Below are 14,099 nucleotides of genomic sequence, written 5' to 3'. Positions count from 1 at the left end.
AGCCTTGGTTTTCAGCTCCATCAGCTCCTTTAAGCACTTCTCTGTATTGGTTATTCTAGTTATACATTCTTCTAAATTTTTTTCAAAGTTTTCAACTTCTTTGCCTTTGGTTTGAATATCCTCCCGTAGCTCGGAGTAATTTGATCGTCTGAAGCCTTCTTCTCTCAGCTCGTCAAAGTCATTCTCCGTCCAGCTTTGTTCCGTTGCTGGTGAGGAACTGCGTTCCTTTGGAGGAGGAGAGGTACTCTGGTTTTTAGAGTTTCCAGTTTTTCTGCTCTGTTTTTTCCCCATCTTTGTGGTTTTATCTACTTTTGGTCTTTGATGATGGTGATGTACAGATGGGTTTTTGGTGTGGATGTCCTTTCTGTTAGTTTTCCTTCTAACAGACAGAACCCTCAGCTGCAGGTCTGTTGGAGTACCTGGCCGGCCGTGTGAGGTGTCAGTCTGCCCCTGCTGGGGGGTGCCTCCCAGTTAGGCTGCTCGGGGGTCAGGGGTCAGGGACCCACTTGAGGAGGCAGTCAGCCCGTTCTCAGATCTCCAGCTGCGTGCTGGGAGAACCACTGCTCTCCTCACAGCTGTCAGACAGGGACATTTAAGTCTGCAGAGGTTACTGCTGTCTTTTTGTTTGTCTGTGTCCTGCCCCCAGAGGTGGAGCCTACAGAGGCAGGCAGGCCTCCTTGAGCTGTGGTGGGCTCCACCCAGTTCAAGCTTCCAGGCTGCTTTGTTTACCTAAGCGAGCCTGGGCAATGGCGGGTGCCCCTCCCCCAGCCTCGCTGCTGACTTGCTGTTTGATCTCAGACTGCTGTGCTAGCAATCAGCGAGACTCCGTGGGCGTAGGACCCTCTGAGCCAGGTGCAGGCTATACTCTCCTGGGGCACCGTTTCCTAAGCCCATCGGAAAAGCACAGTATTCGGGTGGGAGTGGCCCGATTTTCCAGGTGCCGTCTGTCACCCCTGGAAGGGGAACTCCCTGACCCCTTGCGCTTCCCGAGTGAGGCAATGCCTCGCCCCTGCTTCGGCTGGCGCACGGTGCGCTCACCCACTGACCTGCGCCCACTGTCTGGCACTCCCTAGTGAGATGAACACGGTACCTCAGATGGAAATGCAGAAATCACCCGTCTTCTGCGTCGCTCGCGCTGGGAGCTGTAGACCGGAGCTGTAGACCGGAGCTGTTCCTATTCGGCCATCTTGGCTCCTCCGGGAGTTTTCTATAGTCTGAATTTTTCTGACTGTATCCCTGTGCTGCTGTTTAACATGTTTCTTTGTCCTCTCTATGTCCTGTAAATTGGCAATTATATAGATGCTTGGTCGGATGCAGGTCTAATTTTTGGGGGTTAGGAAATACTTAGTATGTAAACTTTTAGACTTCCATTAAGAGGTGTCTAATATTGAGGTTTTTTTCTTTTTTTGTTTGTCTGTTTGTTATGTTAGCAACATTGATGATCAGTGCCTAGATCCATGAGTTCCTTAGGGGTTACAAAATGTTGATAATCTAATTCTATCACTCCTTCTGTATTTATTAGCTGGCATATTCTATAAAGGGAAACTTTCCCTCACTAACTCTTCAGTAACACTGAGATATAATTTGTATAGAAAAGGCAAGATAAGTGCTTGATACTTTTATTTATCAATTTTCAAAATAATGAGTTCCTTCAAAGATATAGAAATAAGGCTTAAGATTAATATAAAACCCATGAATTCAAACACTTTTGATGATATTATTTGCAGTTATTATTCAGTCAGTGCTTAAATTGTCCTATCTTTGGCAGATGATAACCATTAGATGTTGTTTTTTCTTTTTTTTAAGTTGTTATTAACACCACCTTTGTAGTCTGTGACAGCTTTCTTACAGGCTGGTATAAGACGTTCCTGGCTCATCTTACACATTTCTTGCCTCAGACCTAGAGTCAGTCATTTCTCTAAGGAGGCCTGGTTTTTGATTAGTGGGAAATTGTACTCCGAGGCCGCAGCCTGGGTGCTAGAACTGTTTTTATACCTTATCCATGTTGCCCTGTGTACATCCAATCTGCTTTTTTGAAGGCTACATCATATTCCATAGTGTGCATTCTCTACATGACTCAAGTCTGTTCCTCCAGTGCTCCACCTTCCTGCTAGCAGAGACTACACTATCATGAGCAAGCATGTCCCCTTGTGGCCCTGTATGAGAATCTTTCTAGGATACATATTCCAGAGTCTATATGAGGCTTTTTCAAAGATCAGTGTTACCATCCCTATTTTACAGGGGAGGCCACTAAGCAGCTGGGGGAAAGAAAGAGACTGTGGAAAGAGGACAGAGGGAGGGCTCAGAAAAGGGAAATGGGGCCAGAGGCAGAGTGGGAGAGCTTAAGGCTCCATTTCCTTTGTGTCTCTCTTGAGTGGAGGCCGTTTATTCTGTGCTGGTCCTGGTTTCATGGGTCCTGGAGGAAGGGCAGGCCAGGGCATGGATTAGCATTCTCTTAGCTTTTCATGGCTGCTTCCACATCTTTCTTCAGGAGCCAAAAACTCCCAGTGTCTTAGGGCTCCTGCCATTGGAATATCTCACTCCTCTAAGGTTGTGTTTGTCATCTACACTTTGGGGTTTCTTCTGCACGTCCACCGAAGTCTTTGTCAGGTGACCGTGAGTCTTTTCCCCTGCACGTCTTCTTTTATTTATTTATTTATTTATTTATTTATTTATTTTGAGACAGTCTCACTTTATCACCCAGACTGGAGTGCAGTGGTGCGATCTTGGCTCACTGCAACCTCTGCCTCCTGGGTTCAAGTGATTCTCCTGCCTCAGCCTCCCGAGTAGCCAGGATTACAGGCACGTGCCACCATGCCATGCTAATTTTTGTATTTTTAGTAGAGATGGGGTTTCACCATGTTGGTCAGGCTGGTCTCGAACTCCTGGCCTCAAGTGATCTGCCCACCTTACCCACCCAGCGTCCCACCTCAGTGCTGGGATTACAGCCGTGATCCTCTCCACTTCTTCCCAGCATCCTGGACCACCTCTTTATCCACATGGATGACCTTTCCTGCACCACAGCCTGTCAGCAACCGGGTCTTCTCTATACCAATTGTCTCCTTTCTGTTCTCTTCAGGGGGCCTGTTCCCATTGCCACACCATGGACAGAGAGCACAGCAAGGGCAAAGGCTTGGAGGCTTGAAAGAAGGCCATTACAGTTAGAGCAGAGTGTGGAGCCCACAGGGCAAGATGAGGCTCCATAATCAGGCAGGGCCCATCGCTCAGTGCTTTGTCGGTCATATTAGAGATTTTGGCCTGTATTATAGGAGAAATGAGACGCTGCAGAAAGTTTTTAAGTGAGGGCAGAGAGGGTGACATGTGTTGGTGATGGTGACCTGATCAATTTGTGTATTGAAAAGACCTCCAGGGCTCCCATGCAGAGAAAAGACCAGAGCAAGAGTAGACCCAAGCTGGCTGGTGAGGAGGCCATTTCCATAAGCCAGTGAGAGATTAGGGTGGCTTGGAGCAGGACAAAGACAAGTGGACAGACTCGGGGGATCTTTAGGAGTAAAAGTCACCTAGACCTGTAGGACGTGGGAGGAGAGCGAGGGGAAGCAGTCAGGGACGATTCCCAGGTTTCAGCTTGCTCAACTGGACAGCAGATGGTGCCATTCCCTTGGTGGGGGAACAAGGGGATGGGGCCAGGCTTGAAGTCTGGTGGAGTTGTTGTTGTTTGTATGTTTACGGGCAGGGGGATCACAAACACTCTTGGATATATTGAGTGTGAGAAGCGTTGGAAACAAGGCCATGGAGACTTGAGTGGGTAAGGGAGGGATACCCAGGTCTGGAGCTCAGAGGAGAGGTCTGGCCTGCAGGGGAAGTTGGTATCATCAGCATGTGGGTGGAAATGAAGGTGGAGGTGCTGAGATGGTCTAAGAAGGGAAGCCATGGGAGCAAAGAAGCCGGTCTTGGTGCTGAGGAGAATGAATATGCAAAGGAGATGGATGTGGGGGCAAAGGGCCAGGAAGAGAGGCAGAAGAGTGCAGTGTCATGGAGGGCCAGGAAGAGAGGCACAAGAGTGCAGTGTCATGGAGGGCCAGGAAGAGAGGCACAAGAGGGCAGTGTCATGGAGGGCCAGGAAGAGAGGCACAAGAGTGCAGTGTCATGGAGGGCCAGGAAGAGAGGCACAAGAGTGCAGTGTCATGGAGGGCCAGGAAGAGAGGCAGAAGAGTGAAGTGTCATGCAGGCCACAAGAAGAGCGTATTTCAAGAAGGGGCTCTTGCTCTGCTGAGAAAGGGAGGTGAAGGAAGAGGAGGAACATGTCTGTGAAATTTAGCAATATGGAATCATGACTAAGCCTAGAGCCATGTCAGTGGAGTGACAAGCCGGAAGCCATGTGGGGGTTTGGGAGAGAGAGAGGGAAGTGAGGTGACAGAGACATTGAGGGGCTTCTAGGAAGGCCCCTTAAGGGCTGGGCTGACTGAGTTGTGAAGCTCGCCCTTTTGTCCTTCTTCCTGCCAGGAATTTGGACCTGACAGCTGGACAACAGTGTGGCCATTCTTGGGGCCATGAGGAAAAGGCCTGGAGTCTGTGATCTTAACTCCTGGAGCTGCTGAACCCTCAGCAGCAGCTTGCACAATTCTGGAATTTTTTTTTTTACTTGAGAAAAATAAAACCTTATGTGTTTTTGCAGCTGACAATAATTTGTAACTGATAGAGTGTGTTGCCTGTGTTATCTGGTTTAATCCCTGCAACTGCCTATTCTTCCTATTTTTACAGACAAGAAGACCCAAACACAGAGAGGTTAAGAAAGTAGAGTCACACAACTAAGGTGGCAGAGCTGATTTTAAAGACAGGATTTCTCCTGGATGAGATTGGAGACTCTTATTTTAAGTGAAGTAACTCGGGAATGGAAAACGAAACATCGTATGTTCTCACTCATAAGTGGGAGCTAAGCTCTGAGGATGCAAAGGCATAAGAATGACACAATGGACTTTGGGGACTTGGGGAAAGAGTGCGAAGGGGGTGAGGGATAAAAGACTACAAATTGGGTTCAGTGTACACTGCTCACGTGATGGGTGCACCAAAATCTCACAAATCAGCACTAAAGAACTTGTTCATGTAACCAACACCATCTGTTCCCCAATAACCTGTGGAAATAAAAATTTTAAAAAAAGACAGGGTTTATGACTCAACACCAAGTCCTTAACCCCTGTAATATACTTTCTCAATAGCTATTATTGGGACTTTGGTGTTAACTGCCATTAGCCATCTCAAAAGATGACTGGGAAGATTACATGGCACAATGAGGCCAAATCTCCTTTCACTGAGGTAGGGATAGAGTAGGTGCTTAATGCATGCTTTGAAATACCTGACAATTCTTTCTGTACTTCATCTGTTACATATTTTATGGAGATAGTGGTGGTGGTAGGGCATTGCTAGTAGACATTGAAAGTAATTTTTTTTTTTTTTTTTTTGAGACAGAGTCTCGCTCTGTCACCCAGGCTGTAGTGTAGTGTCACGATCTCGGCTTACTGCAGCCTCTGCCTGCTGGGTTCAAGCAATTCTCCTGCCTTAGCCTCTCAAGTAGCTGGGACTGCAGGCGTGTGCCACCATGCCCGGCTAATTTTTTGTATTTTTAGTGGAGACGTGGTTTCACCATTCTGGCCAGGCTGGTCTCAAACTCCTGACCTCATGATTCGCCCGCCTCAGCCTCCCAAAGTGCTGGGATTACAGGCTTGAGCCACCGTGCCCGGCTGAAAGTAATTTCTAAAACTATAATTCCACAATTCAACTTTACATGCACTCTAGTAGTTCATATTCAAAACTATCTTCCCGCTTATAATCATAGGGGAAAAAGTGCTGAAAGCAGAGAATCAAAGCTGCTGGTATAGGGAAATCAAGCTCCATTTCCACAGCTGTAACCATCTTTAAGCCACAGTGAGGAATGAGCACAGGGGGCTGAATCGCTTTCATTGCAGTTCTGTTAAGCCTGATGTCACTAAGGGGGATTGTGAAATCACCCACTTCCAAGCAGAACAGAAAATCTGTCCAAGTTGTACAAATGTTACTAAAATCTTAGCTGTCAGCCGTGAGAAAAATCCCTGCAGTCACATAAAAAAACCAGAATAGTTTTCAAAGATGGCTTTTATTACTAAGTTGTTACTATAAACATGCTTTCACCCAAACAGAGCAAAAATATGCAATTTCCTGAAAATGGGAGCTGTGAAATCACATCCCCAGAATATTTGTAATTACTGTTGATGATTCATTTATTAGCATTTCAATACACATGTTGCGGGGCGGTGGGGGGAGGCGGGAAGACCAGCCTACCAGCATGTATCAACAATTAGTGGAGATACTATCTTTTCTTAATGAAATTTGATAAACAAAATTGCCTGATGGCTTGTATGTATTTTTTCAGAATTGAGTAAAACTTAGAATTTATTAATGCACTTACATTACTATAGTACTTTAAGCACTGGTCTAATATATACAGATTAAAACTTTACATGGTTTAAATAATAGGTTTTCCTCATCAAATATTTGGGTTAAATAAAAAACCTGACATTTACGTTCTTTTTTTTTCAATCATTGCCCAACAGTTTAGAACATAGAAAATTCAGTTTATCCCATATTCTCTATAACTACCATCTTGATCATGAAAGCTTATTTTAAAATGTGCCTATAATGAGTTTGCTAACACATACATTATAAAGTTAGAGTGAAAAGCTGAGGTGATCTATGTACCTGTTGCTGCTATTGATAATTTACTCTGCTTACCCTTGGCAAAAACGCTCAATGAACAATGTTTTAGAGTAGGGGGCTGAAATCCTTTCCACCAGTCTTATAAATCATTCATTTTGGATTCAAATAATAATTACCATCCCTTCACTTTAGATATCCTACATATTTTAAATGGTGCAGCTCCCTATAACAATGGGAATGGGATATCGAGAAAATGGATGGCTGTTACATGTCAGTACTGGCAGCTTACTTTCCAGGTCTTATCCCTAAAGGTAAAGATTTGGTTATGTTTATACATAACATTGTATAGCTGTGTTCCATTCTGGGACGGTACGGAGCCAGCTAAGTGGGAAGTAAGTCTACGTCTGCCTCCATAGTATGGGCTGGAGAACTGAAAATGTCTCTTGGGGAACATCTTTTGTATACACAAATATTTATATAGACATACTCATATAATCTTGTATGTGTGTGTTTATCTATAGACCTTGTATATCTATATCCAGATCTATCTATATTTGTATCTATATTCATACAGAATAAAGATATAGAAGGTGGAAGTATTGATAGATAGTGGTACTGATAGTAATACAAAAAGAAACTTCCGGGCCAGGCACGGTGGCTCACGCCTGTAATCCCAGCACTCTGGGAGGCCAAGGTGGGTGGCTCACGAGGTCAGGAGATCAAGACCATCGTGGCTAACACGGTGAAACCCCATCTCTACTAAAAGCACAAAAAATTAGCCAGGCGTGGTGGTGGGCACCTGTAGTCCCAGCTACTCAGGAGACTGAGACAGGAGAACGGCGTGAACCCGGGAGGCAGAGCTTGCAGTGAGCCGAGATTGTGCCACTGCACTCCAGCCTGGGTGACAGAGCGAGACTCCGTCTCAAAAACAACAACAACAAACAAACAAAAAGAAGCTTCCATAATGTAAAATCTTATTTGTCCTCTAAACGATATCCACAGTAGTACACAAATAAAGGTATGCTCTGACATACATCCTGCTGCATTTAATGTATACAAAGGAAGGAAGGAAACGTTGGTCCTTGTTGCTCACTTCTGTGAGAAGAAGAAAATGCACTAACGCCATGGGAGTCATTCATTGCCAGGTCAAAGTTGACCCTTCCCCTTCTGGTGAATAAGGGACGAGAGATGAATTAGCTTCAGGTTAAAGGCCCTCATTCAAATTTGAAAATTCTGAATACTTCTCATGAAAGCTTCCATCAGCTCAGGAGATCTTCTTTTTTCTTTTGTTTTGAATGGGTGATATAGAAGTGCCCTCTGGTCTTTCTGTATTGGTGGCTGGGGAAGTGATTCCTTGGGTAGGGGAAGAAAGGTCTGTGACTTGAAGATAGACCGTGATACTGAAAGCAAATATCAGTTTTCTTTAGAGTCTTTTTTCTGTAGATTTAAATACAGATATATGTCAATAGATACAAAAACACACAGGGTTATAGGAATATGTCTATATAATGTCCATTCGTGAATATGTCTTGTAAAAAATCCCCAAAAGAAAAGTAGTTCAGAGGTCATTTCCCTACCCAGACTCTTCCCAGCCCAGGTGCTTCCAATCAGCCAATTAGCTCAGCCCAGGTGATTTTAATCAGCCAATTAGCTAAATTCGGACTGCTGAAGAATCGAGGCAGGCCCCAAAGGGTGCATGTGAATAGGCATACAGCGAGAAGGAAAGCTGGGTCCTGAAATGCTAACCTAGACATAAAGCATTACATGACTGTACTGCCAGCTTACTTCCCAGACCTTGCCCCAAAGGTGAAGCTGTGTTTATACAAACAATACTGTAGGGCTGTCTTCCAATCTGGGATGTTATCGAGTCATGTGGAAGGGAAGTAAGTCTATGTCTGCATGCTTAGAATATGCTGGGGTATTGAAAATGTCTTTTGGGGAGCATCCTTTGTATACATGAATATTTATATAGACATATAATCCTGTATATGTGTGTTTACCTATTTATATTTATTTCTAAATGTATCTTTGTATATATATTCATACAGAATAAAGACATAGAAGGTGGAAGTAATTTTTTTTTTCCCTACAAAATAATTTATTGGAACACACAGCTACAGCAGACACTCTATGTACAAGCACATTGACACTCCTGACTACCCTCAACTAGGGGAACCTTTTCTTCCCCCTTGCCTTGCGGACCTCTTCTATCAAATCTTTCGGGTACTGGATCTCCTTGGCCAGGGAATCCGCCCTCTCTTTTAGAGCCTCGTTCTTCTTTTCCAGCTCTTTGCACTCGCCAGTGAGAGCCTCCTGCTCCGCCCTCTTCTTCTTGCTGTACCTAGTGGCTGCTGTCTTGTTTTGCTCCATTTTTTTCAGCTTCTTATCCAGTTTCTCACCGTTTACTTTTGCTGCTACCATCTTCTCTCCAGGAGGATCGTAAGGTTTGGGGCAGGCAGACCCACAGAGAACACCTGGAGATGGGAGGCTCCTATTTGGAGAGCCCCTGGTAGAGGGGCTATGCTGAGGAGACCCCAGATAGGACTCTGGGCTCATACAGATGCCACTATCATTATCTGAAGGGGTGTCTTCCTCCTTTTTGCACTGAGGGATCATGGCAATGTAAGCAGTGGAGTCTGGCCTCCTATCTCCTTCAGTGATATCCACTTCACTGCCCAGTTCTAAACGAAAGGAATGATCTGGAGTGGAGGACAGGACCCCTGGGGAAAGGGGAAGAGGTTGCAAGAAGGTGAAGGGGGCAACCTGGTCAGGTTTTGTTAAACTTTCTGGGAGATGGCCCATTGGGTTCACCGTCTGGGGGGGCTCCTTATTAGTCTCCTGGACTAGAGGGGCAAAGAGATCACAGGTGTCATCCAACGTGGTCAAAAGGTCATCTGGCATGGTTTCCAGGTCATCTATACCCAACAGGGCATCAAAGTCGAACTCCTTCAAATCCATTTTCTCCAACATCCAATCTGTCCCGGAGAAGGCATCCTCCTTGCTGTTGTTGGAGGGACTGACCAAGGTGGAAGTAATTTTTAAAAAAGAAAATGGATGGCTTTATCTTTATTATGGGAATTAGTGAAACCACACTCTATGCTTTGAGCCCCTACAGTGTGCCAGAAACTTTGGGGTTATTATCACGATCATTACAACAACCTTGCAAGGAAGGCGTATCAGTTGGAGAAATGGAGATTCAGGATGGTGAAGAAACTCAACCAAGTTTTCACTGCTAAGAGGGAACAGAAATGTTACTTTAAGATATTCCTATTGCTATGATTTGAATATTTGTTCCCTCCAGAACTCACATTGAAGTTGAATTCCTAATGTGCAATTATTGAGAGGTGGGGCCTTTAAGAAGTGATTGGGTCATGAATAGATTAATCCATTCATAGCTTAATGGGTAAATGGATTAATGGATCATCATAGGAGAGGAACAGGTGGCTTTATAAGAGGAAAACAGACCTAGGCTTAGCATGCTCAGCCGACTTGTCCTGTGGTGCCCTGTGCTGCCTTATGACTCTGCAGAGTCTCTATGTAAAAAGATCAGCAAGACGGTCCGCACCAGATGTGGTTCCTTGACTTTGGACTTCTTAGTTCCCATGATGGTAAGAAATAAGTTCCTTTTCTTTATAAACTACTCAGTTTCAGGGATTGTTATAAGCAACAGAAAATGGACTAAGACACCTATGCAGCTACTGTTTAACGCAGCATGGAGATTCTGGCCAGTGGGATAAAGAAATAAGAGGAGAAAGGATTGGAAAGGAAGAAATAAAACTGTTTATACATGATATAAATATCTATGTTGATAGTCTAACAAGATCAATGATTGGAACTAATAAATGGACTTGCAAGATTTTGCTGGATATAAGATTATCCAGAAATAAAATAAATAGTATTTCTTCATACCAGTCATGTCCAATTAGAAATTTTGACGGTAATAAGATACTATTCACAATATCGATAAGTATTTAGGTGTTAACATATATAAAAATACACAAGATTTTTATGAAAATAAATTTAAACTCAGAATGACATAGAGGATCATTTATGGAAACATAGTCCATGCTTTTGATGGGATAATTTAATATTATAGAGATGTTAAATTTCTCCTAATCTCTAAACTCAATGCAATCCCAATAAAAATCTCAGTTGAATTTTTTTGTGAACTCAATAATAATTGTAGACTAACATAAATTATAAAATATAAGGAGGAATAAAAGGCTACAAATAACTAAGCAAACTCTAAAAAAAGAGCAAAGAATGGAAGGTGAGGGGGGGACATTCCCTCCCCATATTAGAACAATTTCAAAGCTGTAGTAGTAAAGACAATATAGAATGGACTTGGGAAGATGGACAGACCAAGAGAACAGAGAGGAGAGCTCTTAGACAGAGTCGGGTACATGTGGGAACTTAATCCACAAAATCAATGGGGGAAAGGATGGTTGTTTAATAGAAGGTATTGAGAAAGCTGCCTCATTACATATTTCTTTTTTTTTTTTTTACCCCCAAATTCCTTCATACTGTGCCTCACAACATAAAGGAAATTAAAACTGGATATGAACATAACACTACATGTAAAGGCAGATTCCAGATGGATTCAATAATTAAAAATTAAAGAAAATACAAGCTGAAAATGGAAAATATCTTTGTGATTTAGAGATAGGGAAGAGCCTTCTAAACAAAACCTTTCAGCAGAAGACATACTTGATCCTATCAAAATACAGGACATCATTATAAAGTTAATAGATAACGGAATGGCAGCTAATAGATAATAGCATAGTTGCAATGATTAAAACAGTGAAGTTGCAATGCTTAAACAGTAAAGCATAGAATGTGGTTTTACTAATTCCCATAATAAAGAAACAGTGATCCATTTTCTTAGTATCTCATTTTATTGCTACAGGGAGCTGTACCATTTAAAATATGCAAGATATCTAAGCAGTGACTGTTACAGATATGAAGGGGGAGGGTGGGAGAGAGACAGGGAGAAAGACCGAGATTTACAAGGGATTAACATTGTCTTAGTTAGGGCTTCTATAACAAAATCCTGTAGATTGGGTGGCTTAAACCACAGAAATTTATTTCTCACAGTTTCAGAGGCAGGGAAGTCCAAGATCAGGGTGCTGGTTGAGGATTCTCTTCCAGGCTTGCAGATGGCTACCTTCTTTCGTGGAAAAGAGAGAGCATCTTTTCTTATGAGGGCACTAATACCATCATGAGGGCTCCACCCTCATGATCTAATTGCCTCCCCCAAACCCCATCTTCAAATACCATAACATTGTGGGTTAGGAGGTCAACATATGAGTTTTGGGGGGATGCAATTCGGTCCATAGCAGATACCTAAGCTATTACTAAAGAATAAAACAATACAGAAACGTCCTTAGAAACATGGAAAAGGATTCAAAGAAGCAACTTATTAAAGTAGAAACTGTAGGAAATCGAGATATTCCACCCCCAAACTTGCCACTCTGGCATATCGGTTATTTTTATTTATTTATTTATTTATTTATTTTTTGAGACGGAGTCTCACTCTGTCACCCAGGCTGGAGTGCAGTGGTGCAATCTTGGCTCACTGCAACCTCCGCCCCCCGAGTTCAAGTGATTCTCCTGCTTTGGCCTCACGAGTAGCTGGGATTACAGGCGCCTGCCACCGCACCCGTCTAATTTTTTGAATTTTTAGTAGAGACGGGGTTTCACCATCTTGGCCAGGCTGGTCTTGAACTCTTGACCTCATGATCCACCCGCCTCAGCCTCCCAAAGTGCTGGGATTACAGGCGTGAGCCACCGCACCCGGCCCGGTTATTTTGAATTAAAGGCACTTTGGAAAACAGCACAAGCAAGAATGACACTCTGACCCTTCTTTTTCTCCCTGAAAGTGGGAGCTAAAACTCCGTAGTGAAAGGGGCCCTCTCTGTACCAGGAGGAAGAAAGACCTTCTTATCACCAGAGATGAGGAGTCGAGGCCGAGAGAAATCTGCACAAACCAACCTTGTTAAACCGGCCTTTATCTTCCCAGTGACAGCTTCACCACTAACTGCCCTAGCCCAGGCTCCTTTGTCTTGTCATGTTCTCACAATATACTGCTCTTTGTCCAGCCTAGTATGTAAGTGTTAGCCTCTAACTGCTTCTTTGGGTCTTCATTTTGCTTGTGGGGACTCTCATACACATGTAAAAATTACTAAATAAAATTTGTGGCCGGGTGCAGTGGCTCACACCTGTAATCCCAGCACTCTGGGAGGCTGAGGTGGGCAGATCACCTGAGGCCGGGAGTTAGAGACCAGCCTGACCAACATGGAGAAACCCCATCTCTACTAAAAATACAAAATTAGCCGGGCATGGTGGCGCATGACTGTAATCCCAGCTACTCAGGAGGCTGAGGCAGGAGAATCGCTTGAACCTGGGAGGTGGAGGTCGCGGTGAGCTGAGATCGCACCATTGCACTCCAGCCTGGGCAACAAAAGTGAAACTCTGTCTCGAAAATAAATAAATAAATAAATAAATAAAAATTTGTATTTTTCTCCTGTTAATCTGTCTTATGACAATTTAATTCTTGGGTCCAGCCAGAAACACTAAGAAGGTAGAGAAGAAATTTTATCTCCGTGACAAAACCAAAAAGCTACCATGAGAACATGCTCCAAATCATTAGTAATACTGTTAGAGAACCGCAAGTTAAGCAAGAAAGAGCTGACACTTATACCTGTTAGAATGCCAAAATTAGACAGTTGGATTATGCCACCTGTTATTGGAAGTGTGTAGGGACATAAGGAATCATGTGCTGCTGGTGGGAAGGTTGACCTGTGCAGCGGCTTTGGAGGCCAACCTGGTGGTCTTAACCAAATTAAGGTCATATCCTATGACCTGCCAATGTTGGTCATATATGTTGGTCTCTTTGACAGCCAATATATATGAAATTGGCTCTATTTCTCTGGAGAACCTTGACTAATATAGATATGAAGGGGGAGGGTGGGAGAGGGATAGGAAGAGAGACTGAGGTTTGTTTTAAGGAACTGGCTCACGTGATTGTTGGGGCTGACAGACTGAAATCTGTGGGGCGGGCAGACGGGCTGGAAATTTGGGCAAGAGTTGATGTTATAGTCTTTGGTTTGAGGTTGGAAACTCAGGTATAATTCCTGTGTTGCAATCTGGAGGCAGAATTGCTCTTTGAGGGGCCTCAGTCTTTGTTCTTGAGGCCTTCAACTGATTGGGTGAGGCCCACTCACATTATAAAGAGTAATCTGCTTTTTTCAGAGTCTACTGATTGTGTTTGGGCACAGTGGCTTACACATGTAATCCCAGCACTTTGGGAGGCTGAGGTGGGCTGATCACCTGAGGTCAGGAGTTCAAGACCAGCCTGGCCAACATGATGAAACCCTGTCTCTACTAAAAATACAAAAAAACTAGCCAGGCATGGTGGCTCATGCCTGTGGTCTCAACTACTTGGGAGG

General features: G+C 43.8%; 1 protein-coding gene and 1 long non-coding RNA gene across 2 annotated transcripts in view; one reads left to right on the top strand and one right to left on the bottom strand.

Moving 5' to 3' along the window:
* LOC129014316 (uncharacterized) overlaps nt 1-4,929 on the top strand; it is a 33,912-nt gene extending 28,983 nt beyond the window's left edge. Inside the window, exon 3 of the long non-coding RNA XR_008494194.1 lies at nt 4,723-4,929. This is a non-coding gene — a long non-coding RNA (uncharacterized LOC129014316). The remainder of the gene's footprint in view (nt 1-4,722) is intronic.
* Nucleotides 4,930-8,785: 3,856 nt separating this feature from the next.
* Nucleotides 8,786-9,669, bottom strand: LOC129014315 (cyclic AMP-dependent transcription factor ATF-4-like). Its single transcript, XM_054451599.2, has one exon. The coding sequence runs from the start codon at nt 9,619-9,621 to the stop codon at nt 8,818-8,820; it is 804 nt and encodes a 267-aa protein (XP_054307574.1). The 5' UTR covers nt 9,622-9,669; the 3' UTR covers nt 8,786-8,817.
* Nucleotides 9,670-14,099: the final 4,430 nt, after the last annotated feature.

The sequence above is a fragment of the Pongo pygmaeus genome, chromosome 16 (genome assembly GCF_028885625.2).
Source record: "Pongo pygmaeus isolate AG05252 chromosome 16, NHGRI_mPonPyg2-v2.0_pri, whole genome shotgun sequence".
Lineage (NCBI taxonomy): Eukaryota > Metazoa > Chordata > Mammalia > Primates > Hominidae > Pongo > Pongo pygmaeus.
Note: the sequence above shows the minus strand (reverse complement) of the source record. Positions and strands in the feature narration are given on the sequence as shown.

Coding starts and splice junctions, on each gene's coding strand:
- LOC129014315 (XM_054451599.2), bottom strand. CDS start 9,621: ATGTTGGAGAAAATGGATTTGAAGGAGTTCGACTTTGATGCCCTGTTG.